The following is a 27,169-nucleotide window of genomic DNA, read 5'->3' as shown; positions in this document are numbered from 1 at the left end:
GTTGTTTAGTCATGTCCGACTCTTCGTGACCCAATGGACCAGAGCACGCCAGGCACTCTGGTCTTTCACTGCCTCCCGCAGTTTGGTCAAACTCATGCTGGTAGCTTCCAGAACACTGTCCAAAGTATTGGAGCCTCGGCTTCAGGATCTGTCCTTCCAGTGAGCACTCAGGGCTGATTTCTTTCAGAATGGAGAGGTTGGATCTTCTTGCAGTCCATGGGACTCTCAAGAGTCTCTTCCAGCACCAGAATTCAAAAGCATCAATTCTTCGGCAATCAGCCTTCTTTATGGTCCAGCTCTCACTTCCACACATCATTATTATCATTATTATTATTATTATTGCAGAAGAACCTGGAGCTCTCTCCTTCTGCTGGCCAGAGCTGAAGTCATCTAAGGCTTTTCCTGAACCCTGTCATACACATTGCTCAGGGCGTCACAGAGCCTCCCGGAAGGGCGTAACCGTGCACCAAAATCCTGCCAAAAAAAAGTTGGCTCAGATCCCTGAACTTGCAGGGACTTCCCAGCACATGAAAAGGCAGAAATTTACACCTAACTGAAGAATCCCAGAGCTCTTTCCTCTGTCCTGGGGCCCAATGAGAGCTGACTGCCCTTTGCACTGAAGATTCCCTTGAGCATGTTTGGAGGTGATGCAATGGGCCCCTCTCTCCTCTCTGCCCCCCCCTTTGAGATCTAGCCTAGGGAAGTCACTCTTATCAATCCAAGGTAAATTAGCCTATGCACATCTAGTCTGTGATCTCCTCCCTGAACTCCAGTTATCAGTTTGCCAGATTATTTTCTGTTAATCATTGTCCCAGCCTACTCCCTGGAAGCCTTTGAAAGAAACAGGAGGGGCCCCTAAAACTATTTACCAAACACACACACACACACACACACACAGAGAGAGAGAGAGAGAGAGAGAGTTCACAGCCTAAAAAGGATGATATAGAGTTGGGAAGGTTTTTCAGGAAAAGGAAACCAAAATTATCAAGGGAAGAGAGAGGAAAGCTTTCAGTATTTGGGACTTTTGATCTCAGAAAAGAGACGATTAAACAGCGGGCGACACGGTAGAAGCTGATGAAACTATGCAGGTGAACATTGGAAGATTCAGGGCAGATAAAAGTCCTTCATGCAGCACATCATTGAACTATGGAACTCACTGCCACAGGAGAAAGTGATGGCCACCAACTTGAATGGCTTTAAGAGAGGATTAGACGAATTCAGGGAGGAGAGGGCGGTTGGTGGCTACTAGCCGCAATGGCTAGGCTCTGCGTCCACGGACAGAGGCAGTAAATGTCTCTGAATAGCAGCTGCTGGAAACTGCAGGAGGGGAGAGGGCTCTTGTGTTCGAATCCTGCTTGAAGGTTTCCCACAGGCATCTGGTTGGCCACTGTGAGAACAGGAGGCTGGACTAGATGGGCCACTGGCCTGATCCTGCAGTCTCTTCTTCCACTCTTAAAATATCAAAAGGCTTTGTAATCCTTCAAAATAAATAAACCTGGTGGCCTCCACTTGTTTTGGACTACAGCCTGGATAGCCCAGCTGGTTAGAGACTGATAACGCCAAGGTTGCAAGTTTGATGCCCGGAAGGTACAGCTGCATATTCCTGCGTAGTAGGGGGTTGGACTGGATGACCCTCGAGGTCTCTTCCAACTCTTATGATTAATTCTACAACTCAGCCATGTTGGCTAAGACTGACAGGAGCCACAATACGATTTACTGCCTCGTATAGAATTAAAAGAAAATTTTGTAAAGATGTTCTATAGGTGGTACTTAACGCCAGTTAAGTTGGCAAAGACATATAAATTGAAATCCAACCTCTGTTGGAGATGTGGTGGAGAAATAGGAACAACAATACATATGTGGTGGAGGTGTGAGGAAATTAAGAAATTTTGGATAGTAGTACATGAAGAACTAAAGAAGATGTCGAAAATATCAATAACAAAGAAACCAGAGACATATCTCCTTGGATTGATAGATGAAGAGATACCACGGGGGGGGGGGATTTTTCTATATGCAAGTACAGCTGCTAGAATAATGATTGCTGCTAGGTGGAAGTCACAAACTACACCCACAAAGGAGGAATGGATTTGTAAACTAAATGAATATTCAATTTTGGCAAAATTAACTGCAATAAGAAGAAATCAAAAATTTAAGGAGTGGAAATGCTTTGATGAATATATGGCAAAATATTGCTTAAAAAACAGATACGCTAATATGCCTAGATAAAAATGTGAAGTATTGGATGGAAGAAAAATTAGTAAGAAAAGATAATAAGAATATATAGATGATTTGAGAAGATTGTAGAATGCAAAGATTATTGTAAATTGTAGAATGTGGAGGAAATCGAGTGGGGGCGGAGGGAAGTGGGAGGAAGGAGAAAAGAATAATATTGAGGAAATGTAAATGTTTGGGGGGATGGGGAGGAAATGGTGTTGGCTTTGGTACATTTGTAATGTAATATGTGAAAACCAATCAATCAACTGACAGGAGCCATAATCGAAAACTTCTGGAACGTGCCGGGCTGGGCATGGCTCATGCGCACCCATGCCCACTTATGTGCAAAGCTCATAACAGCATTTCACCACAATGCAAGCTAGGGAGCTTGTGAGTAAACTCCAAGATACGTACACACAATAAAATATATTGAGCACTTCCTTCACCCGTAGCAATGCAGGCTGTCTTCTCTTGCACAACACAGTGGTAGAAACTGTGCCGTGCTTCAAATCATACACATTCAGGTTTCGAGGTTACCTGCCATCCGTCTCTGATCTTCTGGTTGAATATGCCGTACTCATAGCGTATCCCATAACCGTAGGCTGCGAGCCCGAGGGTGGCCATCGAATCGAGGAAGCAGGCTGTGGAAGGAGAGGCACGGGTGGGCTCAGTTCCAACCACAAAAAGGTAAAGGCAAAGGACCCCTGGACCGCTTCTGGTGCAACGGGACACCGTGACGGAAACCAGAATGCACGGAAACACCGTTTACCTTCCCGCCACAGCGGTACCCATTTATCTACTTGCATTGGTGTGCTTTCAAACTGCTAGGTTGGCAGGAGCTGGGAGAGAGCAACGGGAGCTCACTCCATCGCGGGGATTCGAACTGCCGACCTTTCGATCGGCAAGCCCAAGAGACTCAGTGGTACCAAAACCCAGCACAGTCATAGCTGTCAACCTTCCCTTTTTTTGGTGGGAAGTTCACTTATTCCAGCACCGTTTCCCGCTGCTATCCCGGATTGTTAGATATCCCGTAGACTGCCCCTGGGACAGATGAGGCTGCTGATCCCTTATTTTCAAATCTGAAAGTTGACAGCTATGACCACAGTTCAAGAGCTTTTCTCACCTCCTCTGCAGGTATAAGCTGCTCTTAAAAAGGATCAATAGCGAAACTGGAGTTGGGATTCTGGAGATGCAGGAAATCTGGCTTCACCACGTGGCCTACAGGAACCCTCTATCCCACCAATTTCTGTGCAGGGATGGCTCCACCGAATGATGTAGCCACAGGGAAAGATGACTAGCGCAACCCCAGGGATGTGCTCAGCCCATGATCCACTACAGCAGCCAAAGGCACCAGGCTGGGAAACGGATCTCTGCACACAGATCTTCTAAAAGCATCTCGGTGTCGCAATTAGCATATAAAGCCCTTTACAGCTTGGGACCAGTTTACTTACGAGATGGCCTACCCCATATGTGCCCACTCGACTGCTTCGATCAACCGAATTGGCATTTTATAGGTGCCACGTAATATTCCCAACTCATTTGTAAGAAGCTGTTCATTCAGTGTGGCAGCATCGACACTTCGGAACTCCCTGCCTATTGATATTCTGCAGCCCCCTTCGATGTATTTTTTCCAGTGAAGACATTCTTATTTAGACAGGCCTATTCAAATGTTTAAGGGACATGGGTGGCACTGTGGGTTAAACCACAGAGCCTAGGACTTGCCGATCGGAAGGTAGGCAGTTCGAATCCCTGCAACGGGGTGAGCTCCCGTTGCTTGGTCCCTGCTCCTGCCAACCTAGCAGTTCGAAAGCGCGTCAAAGTGCAAATAGATAAATAGGTACCACTGCAGCGGGAAGGTAAACGGCATTTCCGTGCACTGCTCTGCTTCGCCAGAAGCGGCTTAGTCATGCTGGCCACATGACCCGGAAGCTGTACGCCGGCTCCCTCGGCCAGTAAAGCGAGATGAGCGCCGCAACCCCAGAGTCGGCCACGACTGGACCTAATGGTCAGGGGTCCCTTTACCTTACCTTACTCAAATGTTCAGAAAACTTGTATGAATTTTAATTTCTTTTAGTCTATTGTGGCTTGAACTTTTTGCATGTTTTAACTTATTGTTTTGATTTTTAAAAAAGTCATAATCTTATTGTTTTATATTTTTTGGAAACCGCTTTGAGGCCCCCCCCTACAATCAAGAGGTATATAAATTTTACGAAACATATAAAATAAATAAATATTGTTTCATAAATTAACGGAGCCCTTGTGAACTGGCGCCAAGAAAATCTGGTATTTCTGAACCAAGAAAGACGGTTCATTTTTGCTCAGATTAGTTTCCCATGCACGATTGGAAATGGCCTGTGTTTTCTCATTTGAACCAGGCCTCACTAGCTGAAGCCGAGATGAGTTTTGAGAAGTTACAGGCTGTTCACATTCACAACACACATCGAAAGCAGCACGATACCACTTCAAACAATCATGGCTCCCCTCAAATAATTCTGGAAACTGTAGTTTGTGGAGGCTGCCAAGAGGTGTTAGGAATCAGAATCCGAGACCTGGGAGAAGAGTTGGTGGAAGAAGACTGGAAGAAATTTAAAGACTATCTTCAGAAATACTGTAAAATTAATGAATGTTAAAATGGTGTTGGATTGAAAATAAGTGGCATTAGCAACAAAGTTAATAAGAATATGCAAAAATGAATTGATAATGGATGAAAATATAGAGTTATAATATGTTAAGATACAGAGTTAAGATAAATGAAAGAGGGTAAGGATTTGCTGATTTGATTATTTAAATGGGAATACAAAAAGGGGAGGTGTGAGGAGGCCAAGGAAATAAGCTAATGAGTTCAAAGTTACAAAAAACGGATTTGTTTTTAATTCTTTTTTAGCTATTTGTCTTTTGAATTTTGTATTTTTATTCTCTTTTTTCTTTTTCATGTATTTTTTTATGTTTTCTTTTTTGCATCTTTTTCTTTTTATATGACCTTTTTTCATTTTGTAAACTTATGTTTTTGTAAAACTTCAATAAATATCTTTAAAAAAAAAAAAAAAAGGAAACTTGTACGCCCCTCCCAGAACTACAATTCCCAGAGTGGTTTAGCAATCGATCCCTCTGAAGAGGGAACCCTGGGAATTGCGGCTCTCCGAGGGGAATATAAATCTCTTAACAACTGTCAGCACCCTTAATGAACTACAGTTCCCAGAATTCCTTGTGGGGAGGGGTCCTGACTGCTTAAAGTGGTAGCATAATGCTTTCAATGGAGCTTGGATGTCAAAGTCTCAGGGATTCTTTCAGCTAACATTCCTGCACAGCAGGGGGTTGGACTAGATGACCGCTGGGGGTCCCTTCCAACTCGACAACTTCTATGGCTCCTCACTTACCTGCAAGTCTGCCAAGGCCTCCATTCCCCAGGCCGGCATCTTCTTCAATCTCCTCCAGTTCTTCAATGTCCAGCCCCAGCTAAACAGCCACATAGAGAGATTTGTTTATTTCAGTTATAGCCCACATTTTACTCCAAGGTGCTCAAGGCAGCATACACGGTTTCCCCCCCTCCCATCTCATGTAACCCCCACAACAACCTTGCAAGGTAGGTCAGGCTGAGAGGTAGCGATGATTGGCCCCCATGGTCACAACAATAAGCTTCATCCCCAAGTGGGAAATTTGAACCCGGGTCTCCCAGGTCCCGGCCCAAAACTCTAACCACTAAACCATGCTGCCTCTGTGCAAAACACTCCCAAGAGTTGTGTTTGCAGTGTAAGTGAAGCCCCACACAAATACACACACCCCTGCAAAAATGGGAACGGAAGGAGGCCAAACTGTCAAAATCAGCCGTTTTTTGCAGCAGGCAGGCTGAGGCCTGTTGCACAACACAACTGCACAATTTGTTCTGGGAGGGTGCAAGTGATTTAGGCACTGTTTAGATCAGCCGTGGGCCATTAACGGAAATAAATCTAACGGCAAATAGGAGGCAACCAAGCCTCTGGGAAATTCAGCCAAGTTCCCCCACCTGAAGCTTCTAAGTTTTGTAAGTACTACCGGCTGTCGCTTCTAGGATTAGTTTTATTTTTAAAAGGTGGGGAGGAATCACTTCTGTGTGCGCACACAAGGGGAAAACATTGTGTGAATGGGTGTTCAGCGGCAGATCCGACTTGCCAACGGATTTGCAAAACCAGGAGCTTTAGGAAGAGGCTCAGACTTCCTCGACTCCATCCCATGACCAGATCCATAAGGCGATAAATTTATTTCACTTCTCAGTGTTTTCAAAATACTGTTTCTCCTCTCGATTCTGACCCGGGTCACCTTCAAAGGTAGCCCCACGTAGAGCGCATGGCAGTAGTCCCCCCTTCCCCCCCCTTACCTGATAAATTGCCTCATCGCAGGCATTCTGCAATCCCAGGTTTATCATGGTGTTCTGCAGAGTCCGGCCCATGTAGAACTCCAGGGAAAGGTAGTAAACTCTCTGGAAAGGAAGATGAAATGGTCATTGCAACTTGCCAGGATTGGAGATTTGAACCCGGTGTCCTCTGCATGCAAGGCGGGAGCAGAGTCCTTCCCTTAGGAAGTGATCCTGAACATGCACTCTTGATTTATCAAGTTTTCAACTGTAGGGGTGCAGACATCCAGAGTGTGGGGCTCAGGTGGGATTGCTGTGAGGAATTATGAAATATGGAGCAAGCCATTGTGAAATATGGAGCAAGCCTATGAAAGAACTGCGTTGACTGGGTTTCATTCATTGACAATAGTTTCTGATCGAATCCCACAGGCCTCTCCACCTCTGCCATTTGCTTTCTCTACACCTGACAGGCACGTATAAGCATTCTGAAAAACAGGCCAGTTGCTTCATCAGGCATCAGTACATAAAGATAGTAGGTTACTTTGGTGTAGTTTAATCTTTAGATAGATCTTAAGGGCCAGGAAGAGAGTTCACAAGGAGATGGTAAATACTGCCATCCTGTCTCTCCTGTTTATGACCTCTGGGGTTTTGCTGAATGTATTTTATTCCTCCTTTTACTCCTATTTTATTTACTCTGGACCACTATGCATGATCAAGTAGGAAATAGTTTCTTTGTAGTTGGACCTTGCCAACAGAGGTCCGTATAGGTAAAGCGATGGTTTTCCCAGTAGCGATGTATGGAAGTGAGAGCTGGACCATAAAGAAGGCTGATCGCCGAAGAATGGATGCTTTTGAATTCTGGTGCTGGAGGAGACTCTTGAGAGTCCCATGGACTGCAAGAAGATCAAACCTCTCCATTCTGAAGGAAATCAGCCCTGAGTGCTCACTGGAAGGACAGATCCTGAAGCTGAGACTCCAAGACTTTGGCCACCTCATGATAAGAGAAGACTCCCTGGAAAAGACCCTGATGTTGGGAAAGATGGAGGGCACAAGGAGAAGGGGACGACGGAGGACGAGATGGTGGGGCAGTGTTCTTGAAGCTACGAACATGAGTTTGACCAAACTGCGGGAGGTAGTGGAAGACAGGAGTGCCTGGCGTGCTCTTGTCCATGGAGTCACGAAGAGTCGGACACGACTAAATGACTAAACAACAACAGTTTTAACTTTTAAGTTTGTCCCACGTGGGGTTTTTGAAATTCTCAGAGGAAATCTGATTGGTTCTTACGAGCACTGTGTAAAAAGTTCTTTTGTGAATAAAACGACCTGGGCCGAGGGGTGGAGAGGGATTATTATACGCACTCCTCCCAGAGTCTTGCTGGTCAAGCCTCGTGTGTATTCTATTAATCAGAGTCCAATCTTTCCTTTGCTTTGAGAACGCTACATTCAACAAACCATGGGGATTGTATTATAAAGGGAAGGAGAGGAGAAGAGCCGGCAGACCTAGACAAACCACAAGCCACCAGCAAGGATCAATTTGACGCAATTCATTCTCAGCCAGACATGTGCTTCGCATTCCAGGAACATTTCCCCCACCAAACTTACTCCATTCCGTCACGGTTTGTACATCGGTGAGCAAACAATCTCGTTGCCCAACACGCAGCAACCGTCTCCAGAGCCAAATGGCCGGGTTAGGATATCACCGTTCTGAGTTTGGCCCCAGCACGATTGGTGCAAACGACGGTCAGCCACCTTTAACAAAATAAAGATGACCGAAGCCTTAAAAATGACAGCTCTCCTTCCAAAAAAACCCCCCAGAAGCCTTTCTGTTAGGCATTATGTCCACTGAAATCCAAAAAAGCTTTAGAGCCATCTTTATGTTTGCAACCACGACAGCCAGAATTCTGGTAGCAAAACATTGGAAATTTGACTTAATTCCTACAAAGCTTGACCGGCAGGTGAAGATGATAGAATACCTGGAACTTGCGAAAATGACCGGGAGATTAAGAGGAAACTCAAATCAGAAAGTGAGCAAAGTATGAACAATATTGAAAGAATATTTAAAACAATATAGTGATAATGCAGTTCTCCTGACAGGTATAGATTGAATCTTGAATATTAAAGAAAATCATAAAGGTAAAGAATTTTCTTGATATGTAATAGATATAACAGGAAGTGCGCATAGGTTAAGATTATTTAGAAAGCACGACGAGGTGATTTGGAAGTCAAAAATATGTGTGATGTTAGATGATATGTAGTCAATTAATGTTTAGTTGTCGTTGTGGTATTGTTTTTGTCTGTTTATGTTGTATGTTTTGCAATAAACATAATAATTTAAAAGGGGGGGGGGGAGAGAAAAAAGAAAGAAAATGACAGCTCTGGGAGGCAGGGGCCGGGGAATAAATCCAGGGCCAGGTCTGCCATCTGGGGAGGGAAGGAAGTTGCAGGTGACGTGACTTGAGACACGCAGGTTCCCTAGGAGACCTGAATTCTGTGTTTTTATCTGGTATGAACCAGCTTTGTGTACAGTAACCACAAAAAAAGGCATACCTGCCTTGATGCGGGTAGTTTTTCTGCCTGCTGTAGGGATGATTTATTTGCTCTGCTTGGATAGTCGTAATTAAGAACAAATCTTAGAAGGCACGCTATGTCTAAACCCTGTGGAACATCCACTGCTCAGAAAATTAGGGAGAGAGTCCACAGAAATCACTGGTATTCAAGTCAGGAGGAAACATAGGTAAAGGTCAAGGGACCCCTGACCATTAGGTCCAGTCGTGACCGACTCTGGGGTTGTGGCGCTCATCTCGCTTTACTGGCCGAGGGAGCCGGCGTACCGCTTCCGGGTCATGTGGCCAGCAGGACTAAGCCACTTCTGGTGAACCAGAGCAGCACACGGAAACGCCGTTTACCTTCCCACCGGAGTGGTGCCTATTTATCTACTTGCACTTTGACGTGCCTTTGAACTGCTAGGTTGGCAGGAGCAGGGACTGAGCAACGGGAGCTCACCCCGTCACGGGGATTCAAACCGCCGACCTTCTGATCGGCAAGCCCTAGGCTCTGTGGTTTAACCCACAGTGCCACCCGTGTCCCTATTCAAGTCAGGAGGAAACATATTCAGTGCTGAAATATAGCCTGTTAAAATTCATAGGCTTATCCCTGCCTCTGAGCGTCACTTCTCCAACGCTTATCAGGTGGTTTGGGGCAATTTTCATTACAGTGGTACCTCGGGCTACAGACGCTTCAGGTTACAGACTCCGCTAACCCAGAAATATTAAGAACTTTGCTTCAGGACGAGAACAGAAATTGTGCCCTGGCGGTGTGGCGGCAGCAGGAGGCCCCATTAGCTAAAGTGGTGCTTCAGGTTAAGAACAGTTTCAGGTTAAGAACGGACCTCCGGAACGAATTAAATACTTAACCCGAGGTACCACTGTATTCTATTTTATTGGTTTTGTCATCTATGAGGAGCATTTGCATGAGAAAGCAGGGCCAAAATCAAATTTTAAGAGTATTTCTACTCCTGCAAGAATTGGGGGCTCATCACGACAGCTCTGCTCCCAGTTCCCACAGTGACCAACCCCTTTGCTGTAAAGGTAAGGGAAGGGAAAGGGCCCCTGGACGGTTAAGTCCAGTCAAAGGCAAGTATTGGGTTGCGGCGCTCATCTCGCTTTCAGGCCAAGGGAGCCGGCGTTTGTCCACAGACAGCTTTCCGGGTCATGTGGTCAGCAGGACTAAACCGCTTCTGGTGCAATGGAACACCATGACGGAAACCAGAGTACACAGAAAAGCCATTTGCCTTCCTGCCGCAGTGGTACCTATTTATCTACTTGAACTGGTGTGCTTTCGAACTGCTAGATGGGCAGGAGCTGGGACAGAGCAACGGGAGCTCACCCCGTCGCGGGGATTTGAACTGCCATCCCTCTGATCGGCAAGCCCAAGAGGCTCAGTGGTTTAGACCACAGCGCTACCTGCATCCCTTTCCCCTTTGCTGTAAAGCACAGCTCACTGTGGAAAGAATCGCGGAGTTGAAAGGGACACCCAGGGGTCATTAGTCCAACCCCCTGGGTTGCAGGAAACACAGCCAAAGAATCCCTGGCCGATGGGAAGCCAACTTCTGTTGAAAAACCTACAGGGAAATTGCACCCACCCCTTTATGAGGGAGTCTGTTCCACTGGCAAACTGCTCTTGCCATCAGAAAGGTTCAGTCGGAATTTTCATTCTTGCGATTTGGATCAGTTGGTTCAGTTCCCACCCTCTGGAGCAGCAGAAAGCAAGCTTGCTCCATCTTAAAGCCCTTTGTGGCTTAGGGCCCTCGTGTCTACGGGACCGCCTCTCCTGGTATGCCCCGCAGAGGACCTTAAGGTCCATGAAATAACCATAGTTTAGAGGTCCCGGGCCCTAAGGAAGTCAGACTATCCTCCACCAGGGCCAGGGCCTTCTCAGTGGTGGCTCCGACCTGGTGGAATGCTCTGTCCCATGAGACCAGGGCCCTGCAGGATTTAACCTCCTTCCGCAGGGCCTGTAAGACAGAGCTATTCCGCCTGGCCTTTAATTTGAATTCAGCCTGATCTTTCATTTCCCTTCCCTTCCCTCCCCCTCCCCTTTTATGAAGATTACTCGCTCTGAGACCCCACAGCTAATTCTCCCCTGGTCTCCTCGCTGGCCCAAGTAGGACCAATTCAGCCAGCTAGCCCTGGGGATTATGTAATTGATTTTTGATTTTTATTGTTATTCATGTTTTTACACTGTATTTTATGCTGCTTTTATAATTAAGTGTTTTAAATTTGTTGTTAGCCACCCTGGGCCCAGTTTTTGAACTGGGAAGGGCAGCGTATAAATAAAAAAATTATTATTATTATTACACACCCTGGAGCCTGATGTGAGCTATAAATGGTGGCTCAGGGTCACCTCTGGGTCCCATCCGATGAGGCAAGACAGGACTTTTCTAAAGTTAAAATGGGAGGCAGGGTGGAAGGTGATTCTGGAAGTCTCTAGGATGAAGCACCGAATCAAAGATGGGAGCAGGAGAAAGGGCAGATTAGGAGCAAAGCTGTCTCAGCAGAGAGCCTGTCCACCTCACTTGAGAGAAAGGGCTTCCGACTGATGTCACAAATGGGATTACTCCTTAATCTACCAGGCTAAAGCTCTACATTAAAGGCCGTTAACAGTCCAAACCCTGACTGAAGAGATGGTTAAGTCAATCCAATTCGAGGAGGGCAACCAGCTCTTCCACGCTGGATTTAGATCTGCTTTTCAGCCTATCGCTTTTCAGGATTGGCAGTGACAAGGTCTCTTCCAGCCCTATTAAGAAGCGTATCTTTCAAAGCTGGAGAAGGCAGGGATTGAACTTGAGACCTTCTGGGTGCAAGGCATGGATTCTGCTAATAAGCCAGGCTCAGTCCTCACCACCATGAAATCCACAAGTTGGGAGGGAGAAGAAATTCAATTCCGTTTTCACTTTTTGTGCTTTTTTGTGGCATAGCATTTTCATTAAGGCTTTGTCATAATGAGATACTGTGAAAACAAGGTAATCTAAACAAAAGCAGAAGCAGAAAGAGAAAAGCAAGGTCACCTGGGAGGTAGCTCACCTGGGAGCTTCCCTTTCTTCTCCCAGCTTCCCACCCCGGGAGATCTTCCCTTCTGCCTCTCATGCAGTCTTTCTTCAACCATCTATCACCTTCATGTGCCTACCCTCATTGACCCAGAGTAAAAGGTAAAGGGATCCCTGACCATTAGGTCCAGTTGTGGCCGACTCTGGGGTTGCGGCGCTCATCTTGCTTTATTGGCCAAGGGAGCCGGCGTACAGCTTCCGGGTCATGTGACCAGCATGACTAAGCCGCTTCTGGTGAACCAGAGTAGCGCACGGAAACGCCGTTTACCTTCCCGCTGGAGCGGTACCTATTGATCTACTTGCACTTTGACGTGCTTTCGAACTGCTAGGTTGGCAGGAGCTGGGACGAGCAACGGGAGCTCACCCCGTGGCAGGGATTCGAACCGCCGACCTTCTGATCGGCAAGTCCTAGGCTCTGTGGTTTAACTCACAGCGCCACCAGCGTCCTAATTGACCCAGAGTAGAGGGCATCAAATGCAAGGAGAATTGTAGGGTTGGAAGAGTTGTAAACAAAATATGGGGGACACAAGAGCCCTTATAGAGTCTTTTGTAGATTCTCCATTGGTAGGAGAAAAGAACAGAGGCCAACCAGAGAATATTGAGAAGCAAAGCAGCTAGTAAGTTTGATCTTTATTCAACTATTGCAACAGGGTGCTCCCCTCACACGCAGGAAAGGGGGAGGAACCCCTAACAAAAGTGTGCCTGCCCTTATATAGACATTTTAAATTCCCTGCCCTGGAGCTCAAGACCACCCCTCCATACATCATACATACATCACAGAAGGGGTGTAACCCAAGACCACCCCCCACAAACATCATACCTACATCACAGAAAAGGCGGTCTACAACAGAAATCTGAGTGCGTTGTTTATCTCCTGTCTGCCAGGTTATCTGAGAATGCCTTATCTGATTGCCTTTCCTGGTAGTCTGGCCATTCCTTTGAGATGGTGATTACCCAATTCCTGAGACAATGAGAAGGTTCCCTCACCCCCTCCCTCCTTGCAGAGGAAACATTTGGTCAGTTTGGGAGTTGAAATGGTTTCAGGGCGGTCTTCCTGTGCTGCTCCAGACATGTGGTCCCCATATCTATGTACGTGCTTGGTTGGTACATTTATGAACATATATATATATATATATATATATATATATATATATGACGTTAATTTTTTATTTCGGAAGGTACCCTGAGGATCATCTAGTCTAGGCATGTCCAACTTCCAAGAGACTGTGATCTGCTCCCACTATTAAAAAACTGGCAGTGATCTACCCATTGGAGGGAGGAGGAGCGTGCGTGGGGTGGGTGGATTGGCCAGAATTGTTCAGCTTTTTGGGGGCAGGATTGCATAGAGGGGTTTTTTTAGCTTCCCCTCCCCCGTAACTTTTTGTACACAATAAGGATCCCACGATCTGCCAGGATCAGCCAGGGATCTACCTGATCTAGTCCAACCTCCTGCAACGCAGGAATATGCAGCTGTCCCTTACAGGGATCAAACCTGCAACCTTGGCATTGTGAGCACCACGCTCTAACCAACTGAGCTATCTAGGTGGAAAAGGAAAGCAGAGCAAAACTAAACAAAGCAAAAGCAAAGGGAGGGAGGAATAATAATAGAATGAAAAGAGAAATAAATAAAGTAGACTTCTGCAATTCTGTTTGCAATTTAAAGAGAAACCACCTACCGTATTTTTCGCTCTATAGGACGCACTTTTCCCCCTCCAAAAATTAAGGGGAAATGTGTGTGCGTCCTATGGAGCGAATGCAGGCTCCTTGGCTTCAGCGATAGCAACGCGAAGCCTCTGAAGCCTGCGCTCCTCCATGGGAAACTGTCAGGTGGTTGCTCACGAGTAACCAGGCAGGACTCCGACCTGCCTTTTGCAGGTTTTTATTTGTGCAAACTATTTACAGTGCAGAACCACAAATTTCATGTCCGTCTTAGTCACTTGCAGATTCCGGGAGTGGTCCCTTCCGGCTTCTCCCCCAACATAAGAACTCGGATACCCCAAATCTCCACCTCCCCTCCTTCCGTTTCACCCCTATGCACAAGCAGGGCGACGGTGTGTGCCTCCTGGCCAGCCGTCATAGGTGAGGCGCTTGGGATCTCAGTAGCATCTTCGAGCCCTCCCTCCACCCAGCTACCTCTTTCCCCCTCTGCTCTGCTGGAGGTGTGGCTTTCCCTACTGCCAGACAGGAGCTGCTTCTCAGAATTTGCGGAGGTTCTCTGTATCCCCCTGCCTCCCTCCCTGTTCCGATGACAGTCTCCTGCAGAAACCAGCAAGGCACAAGAACAGTTCTCCGCTCCTGGGATTTCCAGCAACAGAGATTCAGAAGCACTGCTGCCTACAAGCCTCCAACTTAAACCCAGCCATCCTTCAAAATCCGCATTTTGTGAGGCAGCCCTCCAACCAGCACCCTCAAACATGGAGGCATTCACAAAAAGTGCATGTAAAAATGTGCAAATCTAGACAGCATCTTAAAAAGCAGAGACATCACCTTGCCAACAAAGGTCCGTATAGTTAAAGCCATGGTTTTCCCAGTAGTGATGTATGGAAGTGAGAGCTGGACCATGAAGAAGGCTGATCGCCGAAGAATTGATGCTTTTGAATTCTGGTGCTGGAGGAGACTCTTGAGAGTCCCATGGACTGCAAGAAGATCAAACCTCTCCATTCTGAAGGAAATCAGCCCTGAGTGCTCACTGGAAGGACAGATCCTGAAGATGAGGCTCCAAGACTTTGGCCACCTCAGGAGAAGAGAAGACTCCCTGGAAAAGACTCTGATGTTGGGAAAGATGGAGGGCACAAGGAGAAGGGGACGACAGAGGACGGGATGGTGGGACAGTGTCATCGAAGCTACCAGCATGAGTTTGACCAAACTGCGGGAGGCAGGGGAAGACAGGAGTGCCTGGCGTGCTCTGGTCCAGGGGGTCACAAAGAGTCGGACACGACTAAACAACAACAAAAATGTGGAAACTAGCATGAAAGGTAAGTGATAAGAGGCTTGGGTCAAGGACTCAAGTTCCCTGCCTAAGAGACTGTCAGTCTCCGAGTAGGGAGAGAGACCAGGGTGCTGAAGACATCCCCACTTATTTGTGTTAGAGACATTACACAAGGCACATGTTGCACAACTGTGTCATGTGTGCATATATAGCCAGGTCCCCCAAAGCAACAGGAGGACAGCCTTGCAGGGCACCTGAGCTGCTGCTTTTTGTCCTGCCACACACATTGCCAAGGAGAACACCCTGATCTCGGACCTCACCCTTGTTGGAACAATGGCGCTGGTTTCACCTGGGAACATGGCTGGGAACATGGCTGGGAACATGAGGAGCGGCGGCATGCGAAGGCATGTGGCTCTTGCAATTCAACCAAGGACGGCACATCCATCACCACCTCAAGCCTGTCTGTTTTTCCAAGGACCACACCTAACACCACCAGGCGAGAGTCTCCAAGAAGCAGTCAGTGGGTGATTTACACACCTGCACGGACCCACTGCCGATTTATTAATCACCTTCTAAATCACCGCGCCAAGGCGATTTCCGTGTACGATAATTTAAAGAAGTTAGGTCCTGGAACTCCTTGATTTTTCAGCATGGGAACTTTGCCCCTGCTTATTTTGAAAATATGTATCCCACCTGTTCAAGAAACAAAGGCCTGCTAGCAATCAAAGCATGTTATATAAACTATGGAATGATCCACAATTTAACCAAATCATAAATAGAAATCTGAGTCCTGATGGACCAGCTAAGCAAGAGGCTGCTGGACAGCAGGCCAACGTTAGTTCAGGTTGGTGGTCATCACTGCCTACTGTGGCAAGGAGTTCCACAGCTCAACTGTGTCAAAGCAGCAATAAGAGCCGCTTTCTGGCTTGCCCCGCATGTCTCACCTTGGGGTCCTTCTCGTAGTAGTACTGCTGTGTGCGGATCCACCTGCCCACCAGGTGATCGCGGACGGTGTGGGCCAGGGCAAAGTAGTAGTCCCGATGGGTGGCCACATTGCGGTCTTTGACCAGGGTGAAGTGGAGGTGCCGGTTGAAGCCTTTCTTCAGCTCCGCCACGTTCTCCACGCCAACGATGCCACGGATGCTGATCTGCTTGCGCTTCTCCTGGTCCGTCAGAGGGCGAGACATGGCTGTCGGAGGAAGGAGACAACAGCGCTGGGTGCCCTTCGCACAATACGGCCCAGCCGCCAAGAGAGAGAGTGCGGCCGGGAAGGCACTGAACTCTGGAGCTCCCGGCCAGCAACCGGGTACAGCCCTTTCCTGTTCAGGCCAGCCTCCCTCCTGCTCTGCCTCCCTCTGTGGGGCTGAGAAGCGACTGAATGAAGGAAGAAAGAGGAGGAGGAGGAGTCTGGTTTAAAAGTGAGCTGGGCTCTGAAAGAAGCAGCTGGGAGACAGCCCCTTTCCTGGACACAGGTGGAATTAGGAGTTTGGGCTGGCGTTTAAGTTCCTCTTTTTTTTTAGATCATTTTTATTAATTTTCCAATAAAAGACATTCAATTAACATATCAAATCATAATCCAATAAAACTAAAAAACTAAAATAAAAAGGTCAAATTATCTTCCAAATTGTAATTATTAATTGTACGACTTCCCATAGTCTGAACCTTGAAGCATGTCCAAATCTCAATCCTGCCTTTCGTCGATATTTCCACATCTCGATTTTAACTCTCCAATTAAGTTCCTAAACTTAAATTACAAAATTAAGTTTCGCCTTTCTTTGCATCCTGTGGGTTCAGGTTGAGTGGCCCGCTTCTATGAGAGGTGCAGGAGATTGGGGGGGCTGGAAACTGGGGGAGGGAGCTGACGTCAGTTACTGCAAACACTGCCTTGGCAACTGGGTTTGCAAAGGTGCATATTGGGGGTGCAAAGGTGGGAAATCAGAGCTTGGGGTGTACCACCTCAGATTGCAAAGGCAGGCTTACATGATGGAATACTCTTACATATGAACACCCATGCACCATGTACCTAGGCAGCTAGCATGTCATATAATAATAATAAAAATATTTTTTTATTTATACCCCGCCCTTCCCAGTTTAAAAACCAGGCTCAGGGCTGCTAACAGCAAATATAAAACATTGATTAAAATGTGACTTAAAAACAGCATAAAACACAACATAAAATGCAGCATCAATATCAATAAAATTCAAAAATTCAGGGGTCACTGGGGGAGGGGAACCCAGTCAGTAGACATCAAATGATCACCAGGGCTAACTGGCCAAGTTGGTCCTACTACGGCCAGCAAGGAGACCAGGGAAGAATTTAAATGTGGGGTCCCAGAAAGGGTTTCTTCATAGAAGAGGAAAAGGGAACACAGGATCAGGCTAATTCAAATTGAAGGCCAGGTGGAATAGCTCTGTCTTACAGGCCCTGTGGGAGATGATCAAGTCCTGCAGGGCCCTAGTCTCATGTCAGGCAGAAGGGGGTCTAGAAGAGTATTATTTTATAGGAACTCTCAACTGCCGCCTGAAGTGTTCTGCCCAAACCCAGATTACATGCTTCAGTGCTAACCAGGCCAGTCACAACGACAGAGAAAATCTTTTCTGCCTGAGAAAGAAGGGAAGTTGGCAGGCAGCAACTTTAGACACAGCAAGAAAAGAACCTCAATTTCCTCCTTCCTTTTTGCACACGAGTCGTGGATCCCCACTTGGGCTTTCATGAAAGCCCAGATAAATTGGTTGCAGCACAATGGGCTACGTCTCTCTCCAAACCGCTTTGGACTTTGGTCAGTTCACAGAATCCTGGAGTTGGAAGGGACCTTGAGGGTCATCCAGTCCAACCCCCTGCGATGCAGGAGTCTTTTGCCCACTGTGGGACTCGGAGACCCTGAAGAGTCTCATGCTATCCCAGTGCGAATATTTTATTTCCGCTTTGGTTATTGCAATCTACATCTTGCCCTTCGTCCCAAAGGAGTCCAGGGTGGCAAGCAACACCATTTGCAAACATGAGAACGTAACAAAGTAGCCTACTGGAACAGGCCCAAGGCCCGTCTAGTCCAGGATTTTGGACCCGGGTGCAACAGTGGGGCAGTTTTCAGATCAAAAGTCCACCATGCAGGCGAGATGGGTCTCTTTCTTGACTGCAGACCAGCCTTCCCCAGCCTAGTGCCCACCAGATTTTTGGACTACAACGCCCATCAGACTAGAGAATAAATAAATTTATTTATTGCTTGCATTTATACCCCCATCTTTTTCTCCAAGGATCTCACGGCGGTGCACCCCCCATCTCATTTAATCCTTGCAACAGCCCTGTGGGGTAGGCTAGGCTTAGAGGTCTGGCCCAAGGTCACCCAGTGAGCTTCATGGCTGGGTGGGGATCTGAACCCTGGTCTCTCCCAGGTCCTAGTCTAACCACTACACCACACTGCCTCTTGATGCAGAAAAGTCAAAGTCAGTCCCTTTCCAACCTAAAGGCCGTGATCAGTGGGACAAAACACCAATGTAGAGATCCCAAAAGCAATTCAGGCCTCGGGTTTGAGAAGGTCCAAAATCAATGAGTTTAACTGGTCCTGGGAAAAGCCCCACTTGTGGGTCAGAGAGGGTCCGTGGCAGAAATAACACCCTATGCAGAGGCATTTTTAAAGGAGACCTCACTTGCTCGCGAGTAAGCATACTTGGGATTGCACTGTGTAGCCCCAAATCTAAGCACGCTTACTCCGAATTAACTCCCACTGCGTTCTATGAGGCTTACTCTCCGGCAAGTAAGGGCGTGCACGGAAGCGCAGCGTCACTTCTGAGCTGCCTCTATGGGGGAAAGATTGAGACCTTTAAAGCGGATGAGGGGCTCTTTCCCCCCCAGAGAACGCGCATCCGACGGAAGCGTTCACACTCCTCTTGCGGACCTCAGAAGTGCAACACGCCTCTTTCAGAGTCACGTGTGAACTGTGGCTTTTTTTGCCTGGCAGGCAAGGAAAATCACTTAAACAGAACCGCCTGCACTCTTCCCTTCCACTCTTCCGTGGGGAGTTTGGGAGGGGGGAGCAAAACATCCTTGAAGAAAGTTGTCCCGAGGTGTGCGCATGAGTCTGGGGGGGGGTCCCCCTCCACCCCAAGGAAGTGCCTCCTCGCACCCGAGAAAGTTCAGAGCCAGCCGCTTGCCTCGCTTCTACCCTGTGCGCTTTTACGCACCGTTTGCAGCAGCGCCTACCCGGACCTCTCCCCCTTCTCCCCTTGCGCGCTTACTTGCGAGGGGTAGGGGGCACCCTCCCCGCCCCCCAAATGCCCCCAAAACTTTCTCCCCTGGGGCGTGTCCTGCAGAACTTTCCCTTGCTTCCTGCCCCCCAGGGAGCTACGCCAAGCAGGACAAGAGCGCAGACGGGCGTCGCCCATCGCGAAGCATTTACCTGCGCTGGATCCCGGGGCGTCGGAAGATGGTGCCCCCTCTCTTTTCGGGGTTCGGTGCTGCGCAGAGGCGCTTCGAGGATCTTTCCCGGAAAGAGCCAAGGCCCGCCCCCGCCCCTCTTTTTATAGGCTGCCATTGGCCGAGGCGGACGCCTGTTAGCCTCGGGACCCCGCCTCCTAATCGCTGGACAGGGAAGTTTTCTTGCCCGAAGGGGCGGGCGGAGCAGCGCAGCCCTGGAATGGGGAAGCGGGGCGGGATCGGGCTCCCGACTGGCTGCCGCCCCTCCCGCGGTGCTCCTTCTTCCCTCCCCAGCCGCTTTGGCGTTGCTCCGGTTGCAGGAGGGATGGCAGGCGCAGCCAGGAGTTTGCCAGGCCCCGAGGGCAGGGCGGGCAGGCAGGCAGGGACGTGAAGCGGAAATCGGCGGCCCTCACCCCCTCTTTACCCGAGGGTAAGCCCCATTGAGCTCAAAGGGCCTTACCTCTGAGTAGGCAAAGCTATTGGTTCGTTGGTGAACCAGATTCGTGCCAGATTTAGGGTTCTAAGCGATTTGCACGCATGGCGTTTAGGGCGTCTGGATTAAAAGACGCAGTGAAACAGCACCATGGGAAAGCGTTGGGGTAGAAACGTCCGTGGTTAAAATACGCATTTAAACATTGCACGGTGAGGAGGGGGGGGCAGAAGCTTCTTGCAAAAGGATAAGAGCTTATCGGTAGGCAGTTGCAAGGGTTCCTCTTCCTTTCCCACCCGCCACCTTCAATAAATTCTTCGGATTCAAGAGGACAAGTTTCCATCCATCTTGGATGAATGAGAAACGTTTTTCTCCTCTCATTATGCAAGAACCTACGGACATCCTATGAAGGGGAATCCCAGCAAAGTCAGGGCATTCACAGTTGAACTAGTTCTAATCTGTTCCAATCTGTGTGGAGGACTCCCTGGTCCTGAATGGGGTCACTGTGCCCCCGAAGGACCAGGTGCGCAGCCTGGGAGTCATTTTGGACTCGCAGCTGTCCACGGAGGCGCAGGTCAATTCTGTGTCCAGGGCAGCAGTTTATCAGCTCCATCTGGTACGTAGGCTGAGACCCTACCTGCCCACAGACTGTCTCGCCAGAGTGGTGCATGCTCTAGTTATCGCCCGCTTGGACTACTGCCATGCGCTCTACGTGGGGCTACCTTTGAAGGTGACCCGGAAACTGCAATAAATCCAGAATGCGGCACCTAGACTGGTGACCGGGAGCGGCCAGCGGGACTACATAACCCTGGTCCTGAGAGATCTGCATTGGCTCCCAGTAGGTTTCTGAGCACAATTCAAAGTGTTGGTGCTGACCTATAAAGCCCTAAACGGTCTTGGTCCTGTATACCTGAAGGAGTGTCTCCACCCCCATTGTTCAGCCCAGACACTGAGATCCAGCGCTGAGGGCCTTCTGGCGGTTCCCTCATTGTGAGAAGTGAGGCTACAGGGAACCAGGCAGAGGGCCTTCTCGGTAGTGGCACCTGCCCTGTGGAACGTCCTCCCATCAGATGTGAAGGAAATAAGCAGCTACCCTATCTTTAGAAGACATCTGAAGGCAGCCCTGTTTAGGGAAGTTTTTAATATTTAATGCTGTATTGTTTTTAACACTCGATTGGGAGCCGCCCAGAGTTGCTGGGGAAACTCAGCCAGATGGGTGGGGTATAAATAATAATAATAAATAATAATAATAATAATAATAATAATAATATCAGTGATCCATGCACCCCTTCTGGTTATCACCCGCTTGGACTACTGCAATGCGCTCTACGTGGGGCTACCTTTGAAGGTGACCCGTAACAAGACCACATAACACCGGTCTTGAAAGACCTACATTGGCTCCCAGTATGTTTCCGAGCACCATAAAGAAGGCTGATTGCCGAAGAATTGATGCTTTTGAATTCTGGTGCTGGAGGAGACTCTGGAGAGTCCCATGGACTGCAAGAAGATCAAACGTATCCATTCTGAAGGAAATCAGCCCTGAGTGCTCACTATAAGGACAGATCGTGAAGCTGAGGCTCCAATACTTTGGCCGCCTCATGAGAAGAGAAGACTCCCTGGAAAAGACCCTGATGTTGGGAAAGATGGAGGGCACAAGGAGAAGTGGATGACAGAGGATGAGATGGTTGGATGGTGTTCTTGAAGCTACCAGCATGAGTTTGATCAAACTGCGGGAGGCAGTGGAAGACAGGAGTGCCTGGCGTGCTCTGGTCCAGGGGGTCACGAAGAGTCAGACATGACTAAACGACTAAACAACAACATGTTTCCAAGCACAATTCAGAGTGTTGGTGCTCACCTTTAAAGCCCTAAAGGGCTGTGGCCCAGTATACCTGAAGGAGCGTCTCCACCCCCATCGTTCCACCTGGACACTGAGGACCAGCGCCGAGGGCCTTTTGGCAGTTCCCTCACTGCGAGATAATTTTATTTTTTATACCCCGCCCATCTGGCTGGGCTTCCCCAGCCACTCTGGGCGGCTTCCAACAAAATATTAAAATACCGTAATGCGTCAAACATTAAAAGCTTCCCTAAACAGGGCTGCCTTCAGATGTCTTATAAAAGTCTGATAGTTGTTGTTCTCTTTGACATCTGGTGGGAGGGCGTTCCACAGGGAGGGCGCCACTACCGAGAAGGCCCTCTGCCTGGTTCTCTGTAGCTTGGCTTCTCGCAGTGAGGGAACCGCCAGAAGGCCCTCACCGCTGGACCTCAGTGTCTGGGTAGAACGATGGGGGTGGAGACGCTCCTTCAGGTGTACTGGACCGAGGCCGTTTAGGGCTTTCAAGGTCAGCACCAACACTTTGAATTGTGCTCAGAAACGTACTGGGAGCCAGTGGAGGTCTTTCAAGACTGGTGTTATATGGTCTCGGCGGCCAGCCCCAGTCACCAGTCTAACTGCCACATTCTGGATTAGTTGCAGTTTCCGGGTCATCTTCAAAGGTAGCCCCATGTAGAGCACATTGCAGTAGTCCAAGTGAGAGATAACCAGAGCATGCTCCCCTTTGGCGAGACAGTCTGTGGGCAGGGAGGGTCTCAGCCTCTGTACCAGATGCTCTGATAACCTCTAGGTTAGATTACTGCAACACATTATTCATAGCCCTGCCTCTGAAGATGGTTTGGAAACTTCAGCTGGTGCAGAATTTGGTGGCTCACTGGGGCAAGACAGTTTAAGCCTATCCTGGCCCAACTGCACAGGCTGCCTTTTAGTTTCCAGGCCCAGTGCAAAGTGCTGGTTTTGACCTGTTATGCCTTAAACAGCTCAGGCCTGCAATACGTCAAGCACCCCTCTCCCCATATGAACTCACCTGGCCCCTCAATCATCATCTGAATTCGTGTGACCCTCCCCTCCACAAAAGCTCCGGAGCATGTCAACTTGAGAATGGACCTTTTCTACAGTGGCTCCCTGTTTGTGCAATGCTCTCCCCAGGGAGGTTTGGCTGGTGTCTTTATCTTATACCCTTAGGCATCAGGTAAAAAAAACATTCCTCTTCATCCAGGCTTTGGTCTGATTAACATCCTATACCAGAGCTCTCCAAACTGGCCATGTGTCGGCTGCAATGTGTAGGTGTGTCGCACAAACGCTCCGTGTGCTCCTTCCAGGGCTGGAAAAGGGTGTGTGTTTTTTAATTATTAATTTTTATTGAATTTTACAAGAAAACAAAAAGAAAGAGAAACAAAGGACAATACATAACACTGTAAACACATTTATATACATGTTTTCCAAAATGCAAACTAAAAAAAAAATTGAGAAAAGACAAAAGCAAAAAATACTTTTCATAATCAATAATATTACCAAATTCATGCTTCAAACATTACAATATATAAATCCTAGTTAAAATATTATAAAAGTCTTCCACCGCATTCACTGCACATCTGTTAGTTATCTTGCTCACCTTTACATCTGTTTTTCAATCATTTCCCTTCCTTAGGTTCTTTCATAATCCGTCAAATCTTTATATTCTCTATATTCTTCACAAGGTTAGTCTAAGCACAAACTAGTAAAACTGATTTACTGTGTCGCGAATTGATGCATGTCTAGAAAGTGTGTCACCCAGATGAAAAGTTTGGAAAGCTCGGTCCTGTACACTTTTTTTAGGCGTTGTGGGAGGGGGGAGAGAATTATTGGTTTGTTTTTGTTCTTGCTTTTTCTGTATTTTGTGATTTTTTTTAAAAAAAATGCATACAAATTTAAATAATAATAATAAAAATATAAATAATAAAATAATAACAACGACTCCCTCAGGAGGCAGTGATGGCCACTGATTTGGTTGATTTTCATAGAGGATTAGACAAATTGATGAAGAGGAAAGCCATCAATGGCTACCATGTTTTCTCTCCCTGTCAGAGACAGTGTGCCTCCGAGTTCCTGGGAATCACAGGTGAGGCAAATGGAGTTGCAGTCGGGTCCTGCTTAATTCTGCTTTAGAGAGTTGGCTGAGGCCCGTGATATTAGAGGCGACAGGAGAAATGAGCTTTCCCTGATGCTGCACCTCCGAGGAGGGCAAAGGAGCTGCAGGAGGAGGGCCACGATCCCCGGCTGTGACTGAATATAGACCTGACATCAATCCATCCTGAAGCCATCGCTCTCTGCAGCTTCCTGCATTACGGTTGCTGGGGGGAAATCGGATGTTGAAGCTGGAGTTTCCTGCAGGAAGGAAGTCGGAGAGGAACACAAGATGCTGCCTTCTACTGAGCCAGACCCAGTGGTCCTTCTAGCCCCATAATGTCTGCACTGACTGGCAGCAGCTCCCCAGGATTTCACAGAGAGAGGCATTCCCCCCCCCCCCCGCCTGGAGATTGAACTGGGAATGCATTATGTTGTTTGTTTGTTTCAAAATTATATCTTTCCTCCAAGGAGCTCAAAGCGACCTACTTATCGTATTTTTCGCCCTACAGGACGCACTTTTTCCTCTCCAAAAATGAAGGGGAAATGTGTGTGTGTCCTATGGAGAGAATGCAGGCTTTCGGTGAAGCCTGGAGAGCAAGAGGGGTCGGTGCGCACCGACCTCTCTCGCCCTCCAGGCTTGAGGCAGCTATCCACAACCCTTCTGAGCACGGCGGGAGTTCCCCCCGCGCTCCGAAGGCTTGTGGATAGCAGCCTGCAGCCTGCAGCCATGGGAGCACAGCAACAACTCCCACTGCGCTCCCCGGGCTTCAGGCAACTATCCGCAAGCCTTCGGAGCCCGGCGGGAGTTCCCGCTGGGCTCCGAAGGCTTGCGGATAGCAGCCTGTTCTGGGGGCTGGGGTCGGGGGAAGCTCAGGCTTCCCCCACCCCCCGCCCCGCAAGCTGTGGGAGCAGCGGCAAGGTTGCACACAATCTTGCCGCCGCTCCTGGACCGAGCTTCCCCCGCCCCAGCCCCGCGGGTAAAAACGAAGCCGCGCTCAGCCTCTCCCAGCTGGAGAGGTTGTGCGTGGCTAAAGAGGAAGCCAAGACAGCCAGCGGGATGGATCCCGCTCGCTGTCTTGGCTTCTTTGCTCTTTGGGGCTGGGGGGGGGGAAATAATTCCCCCCCTTTATTCCCCCCCTAAAAACTAGGTGCGCCCTATGGTCCAGTGTGCCCTATGGAGCGAAAAATACGGTAGTTCTTCCGCTCCCCATTTTATCCTCACAAGAACCCTGTGAGGTAGGTTAGATCCTGCTTGTGGGATTCCCAGAGGCCTCTGGCTGACCACTCTGAGAACAAAAGCTGTCCTAGGTGAGCCCCCTTTGGCCTGATCCTGCGTGCGGGCTCCTCATATTCTTAAGAGCACATGAGGCTTTGCAGGTAGAGGAAACACAGAGACCCAGCTTGCTAGGCATAATCGCTTGAGGGACATTTTATGCTATCTCGCCATTCCATCTGAATCAGAAGAGGCAGTTCAGGTACTGAACTGGTGTCCGGAGGCAGGGATGGGGGCCAATAAACCAAACCGGAATCCTGGCAAGGCAGAGGTCATGAGTCAGTGGGGCTGAGGTTCAGGAATCAGGGTGCTGGCCTATTCTAGGTGAGGTGCCGCCCCAAAAAAACAGGTAAGTAGTTTGGAAGTGCTTCACTGTGTCCGAAGACACAGGTGACTTCAGTGGCAAGGAGGGCTTATGGCCACCTGTGGTTGGTTCACCAGCTATAGACATTCTTGGACTGAGAGGTTTTGGCTTCTCACTCGTGGGGTGCCTCAGGGTTCCGTCCTCTCCCCCATGCTTTTTAATATCTATAGGAAGCCGCTGGGAGAGATCATCAGGGGGTTTGGGCTGGGTGTCCATCAGTATGCAGATGACACCCAGCTCTACCTCTCTTTTAAATCAGAACCAGTGAGGGCGGTGAAGGTCCTGTGTGAGTGCCTGGAGGCAGTTGGAGGATGGATGGCGGCTAACAGATTGAGGTTGAATCCTGACAAGACAGAAGTACTGTTTTTGGGGGGACAGGAGACGGGCTGGTGTGGAGGACTCCCTGGTCCTGAATGGGGCAACTGTGCCCCTGAAGGACCAGGTGCGCAGCCTGGGAGTCATTTTGGACTCACAGCTGTCCATGGAGGCACAGGTTAATTCTGTGTCCAGGGCGGCTGTCTACCAGCTCCATCTGGAACGCAGGATGAGACCCTCCCTGCCCCCAGACTGTCTTGCCAGAGTGGTGCATGCTCTAGTTATCTCCCACTTGGACTACTACAATGCGCTCTATGTGGTGCTACCTTTGAAGGTGACCCGGAAACTGCAATTAATCCAGAATGCGGCAGCTAGTCTGGTGACTGGGAGTGGCCGCAGGGACCACATAACACCGGTCCTGAGAGATCTGCATTGGCTCCCAGTACATTTCTGAGCACTATTCAAAGTGTTGGTGCTGACCTATAAAGCCCTAAACGGTCTTGGTCCTGTATATCTGAAGGAGTGTCTCCACCCCCATCGTTCAGCCCAAACACTGAGGTCCAGCTCCAAGGGCCTTCTGGCGGTTCCCTTATTGCGAGAAGTGAGGTTACAGTGAACCAGACAGAGGGCCTTCTCGGTAGTGGTGCCCACCCTGTGGAACACCCTCCCTTCAGATGTGAAGCAAATAAGCAGCTATCTTATCTTTAAAAGACATCTGAAGGCAGCCCTGTTTAGGGAAGTTTTTAATATTTAATGCTGTATTGTTTTTAACACTCAATTGGGAGCCGCCCAGAGTGGCTGGGGAAACTCAGCCAGATGGGCGGGGTACAAATAATAAATTATTATTATCATTACATCAGTGACCCATGCACTAATAACCTTTGGGATAGATTACTGCAGTGCACTCTGCATGGGGCTGCCCTTGAAGATTGTCTGGAAGTGCAGAATGATCAAGGGGATGGAGTGAGTCCCCTATGAAGAATGGTTGCAGCATTTGGGGTTTCTGGATTTAGTTTAGGGGAAAGGCAGGTGAGAGGCGATGTGATAAAAGTTTGTAGAATTATACATGACATGCAGAAATTGGAAACCGGTCTGCATCGCACACCTGATCTGTCACATGGAGTCTTGCTTCCCCTAACCTCTCCAACTGAACCAAGAGCCAATGATAGGATTATAGTCTGAAAGGGAGCTTAGATCCCATTTGCCCATCAAGGAGCTGCTAACTCCAGACAGAAGAGGAGCTCAGAGGGCCCTTGTAAATGGAATTTAGAAGTCAAGGAGAGGGTGTCCTTTGCCTGGCGACGGCGCCCGCGATAATTCTGCTTGAGAGGGTTGGCTGAGGCCCGTGATATTAG

General features: G+C 48.5%; 1 protein-coding gene across 1 annotated transcript in view; it reads right to left on the bottom strand.

The window, feature by feature from the left end:
• PYGL (glycogen phosphorylase L) overlaps positions 1 to 19,698 on the bottom strand; it is a 59,701-nt gene extending 40,003 nt beyond the window's left edge. The window contains exons 1-5 of the mRNA XM_083612413.1: positions 19,476 to 19,698; positions 16,023 to 16,267; positions 6,569 to 6,670; positions 5,592 to 5,670; positions 2,752 to 2,855 (exon numbers count right to left, since the gene is read on the bottom strand). Of these exons, the coding sequence (XP_083468539.1) occupies positions 2,752 to 2,855; positions 5,592 to 5,670; positions 6,569 to 6,670; positions 16,023 to 16,265 (528 nt within the window). The 5' untranslated portion in view covers positions 16,266 to 16,267; positions 19,476 to 19,698. The remainder of the gene's footprint in view (positions 1 to 2,751; positions 2,856 to 5,591; positions 5,671 to 6,568; positions 6,671 to 16,022; positions 16,268 to 19,475) is intronic.
• Positions 19,699 to 27,169: the final 7,471 nt, after the last annotated feature.

The sequence above is a fragment of the Podarcis filfolensis genome (genome assembly GCF_964270895.1).
Source record: "Podarcis filfolensis genome assembly, chromosome: 1".
Classification (NCBI taxonomy): domain Eukaryota; kingdom Metazoa; phylum Chordata; class Lepidosauria; order Squamata; family Lacertidae; genus Podarcis; species Podarcis filfolensis.
The sequence above is the reverse complement of the archived record's forward strand: the minus strand, read 5'-3'. Positions and strand labels throughout refer to the sequence as shown.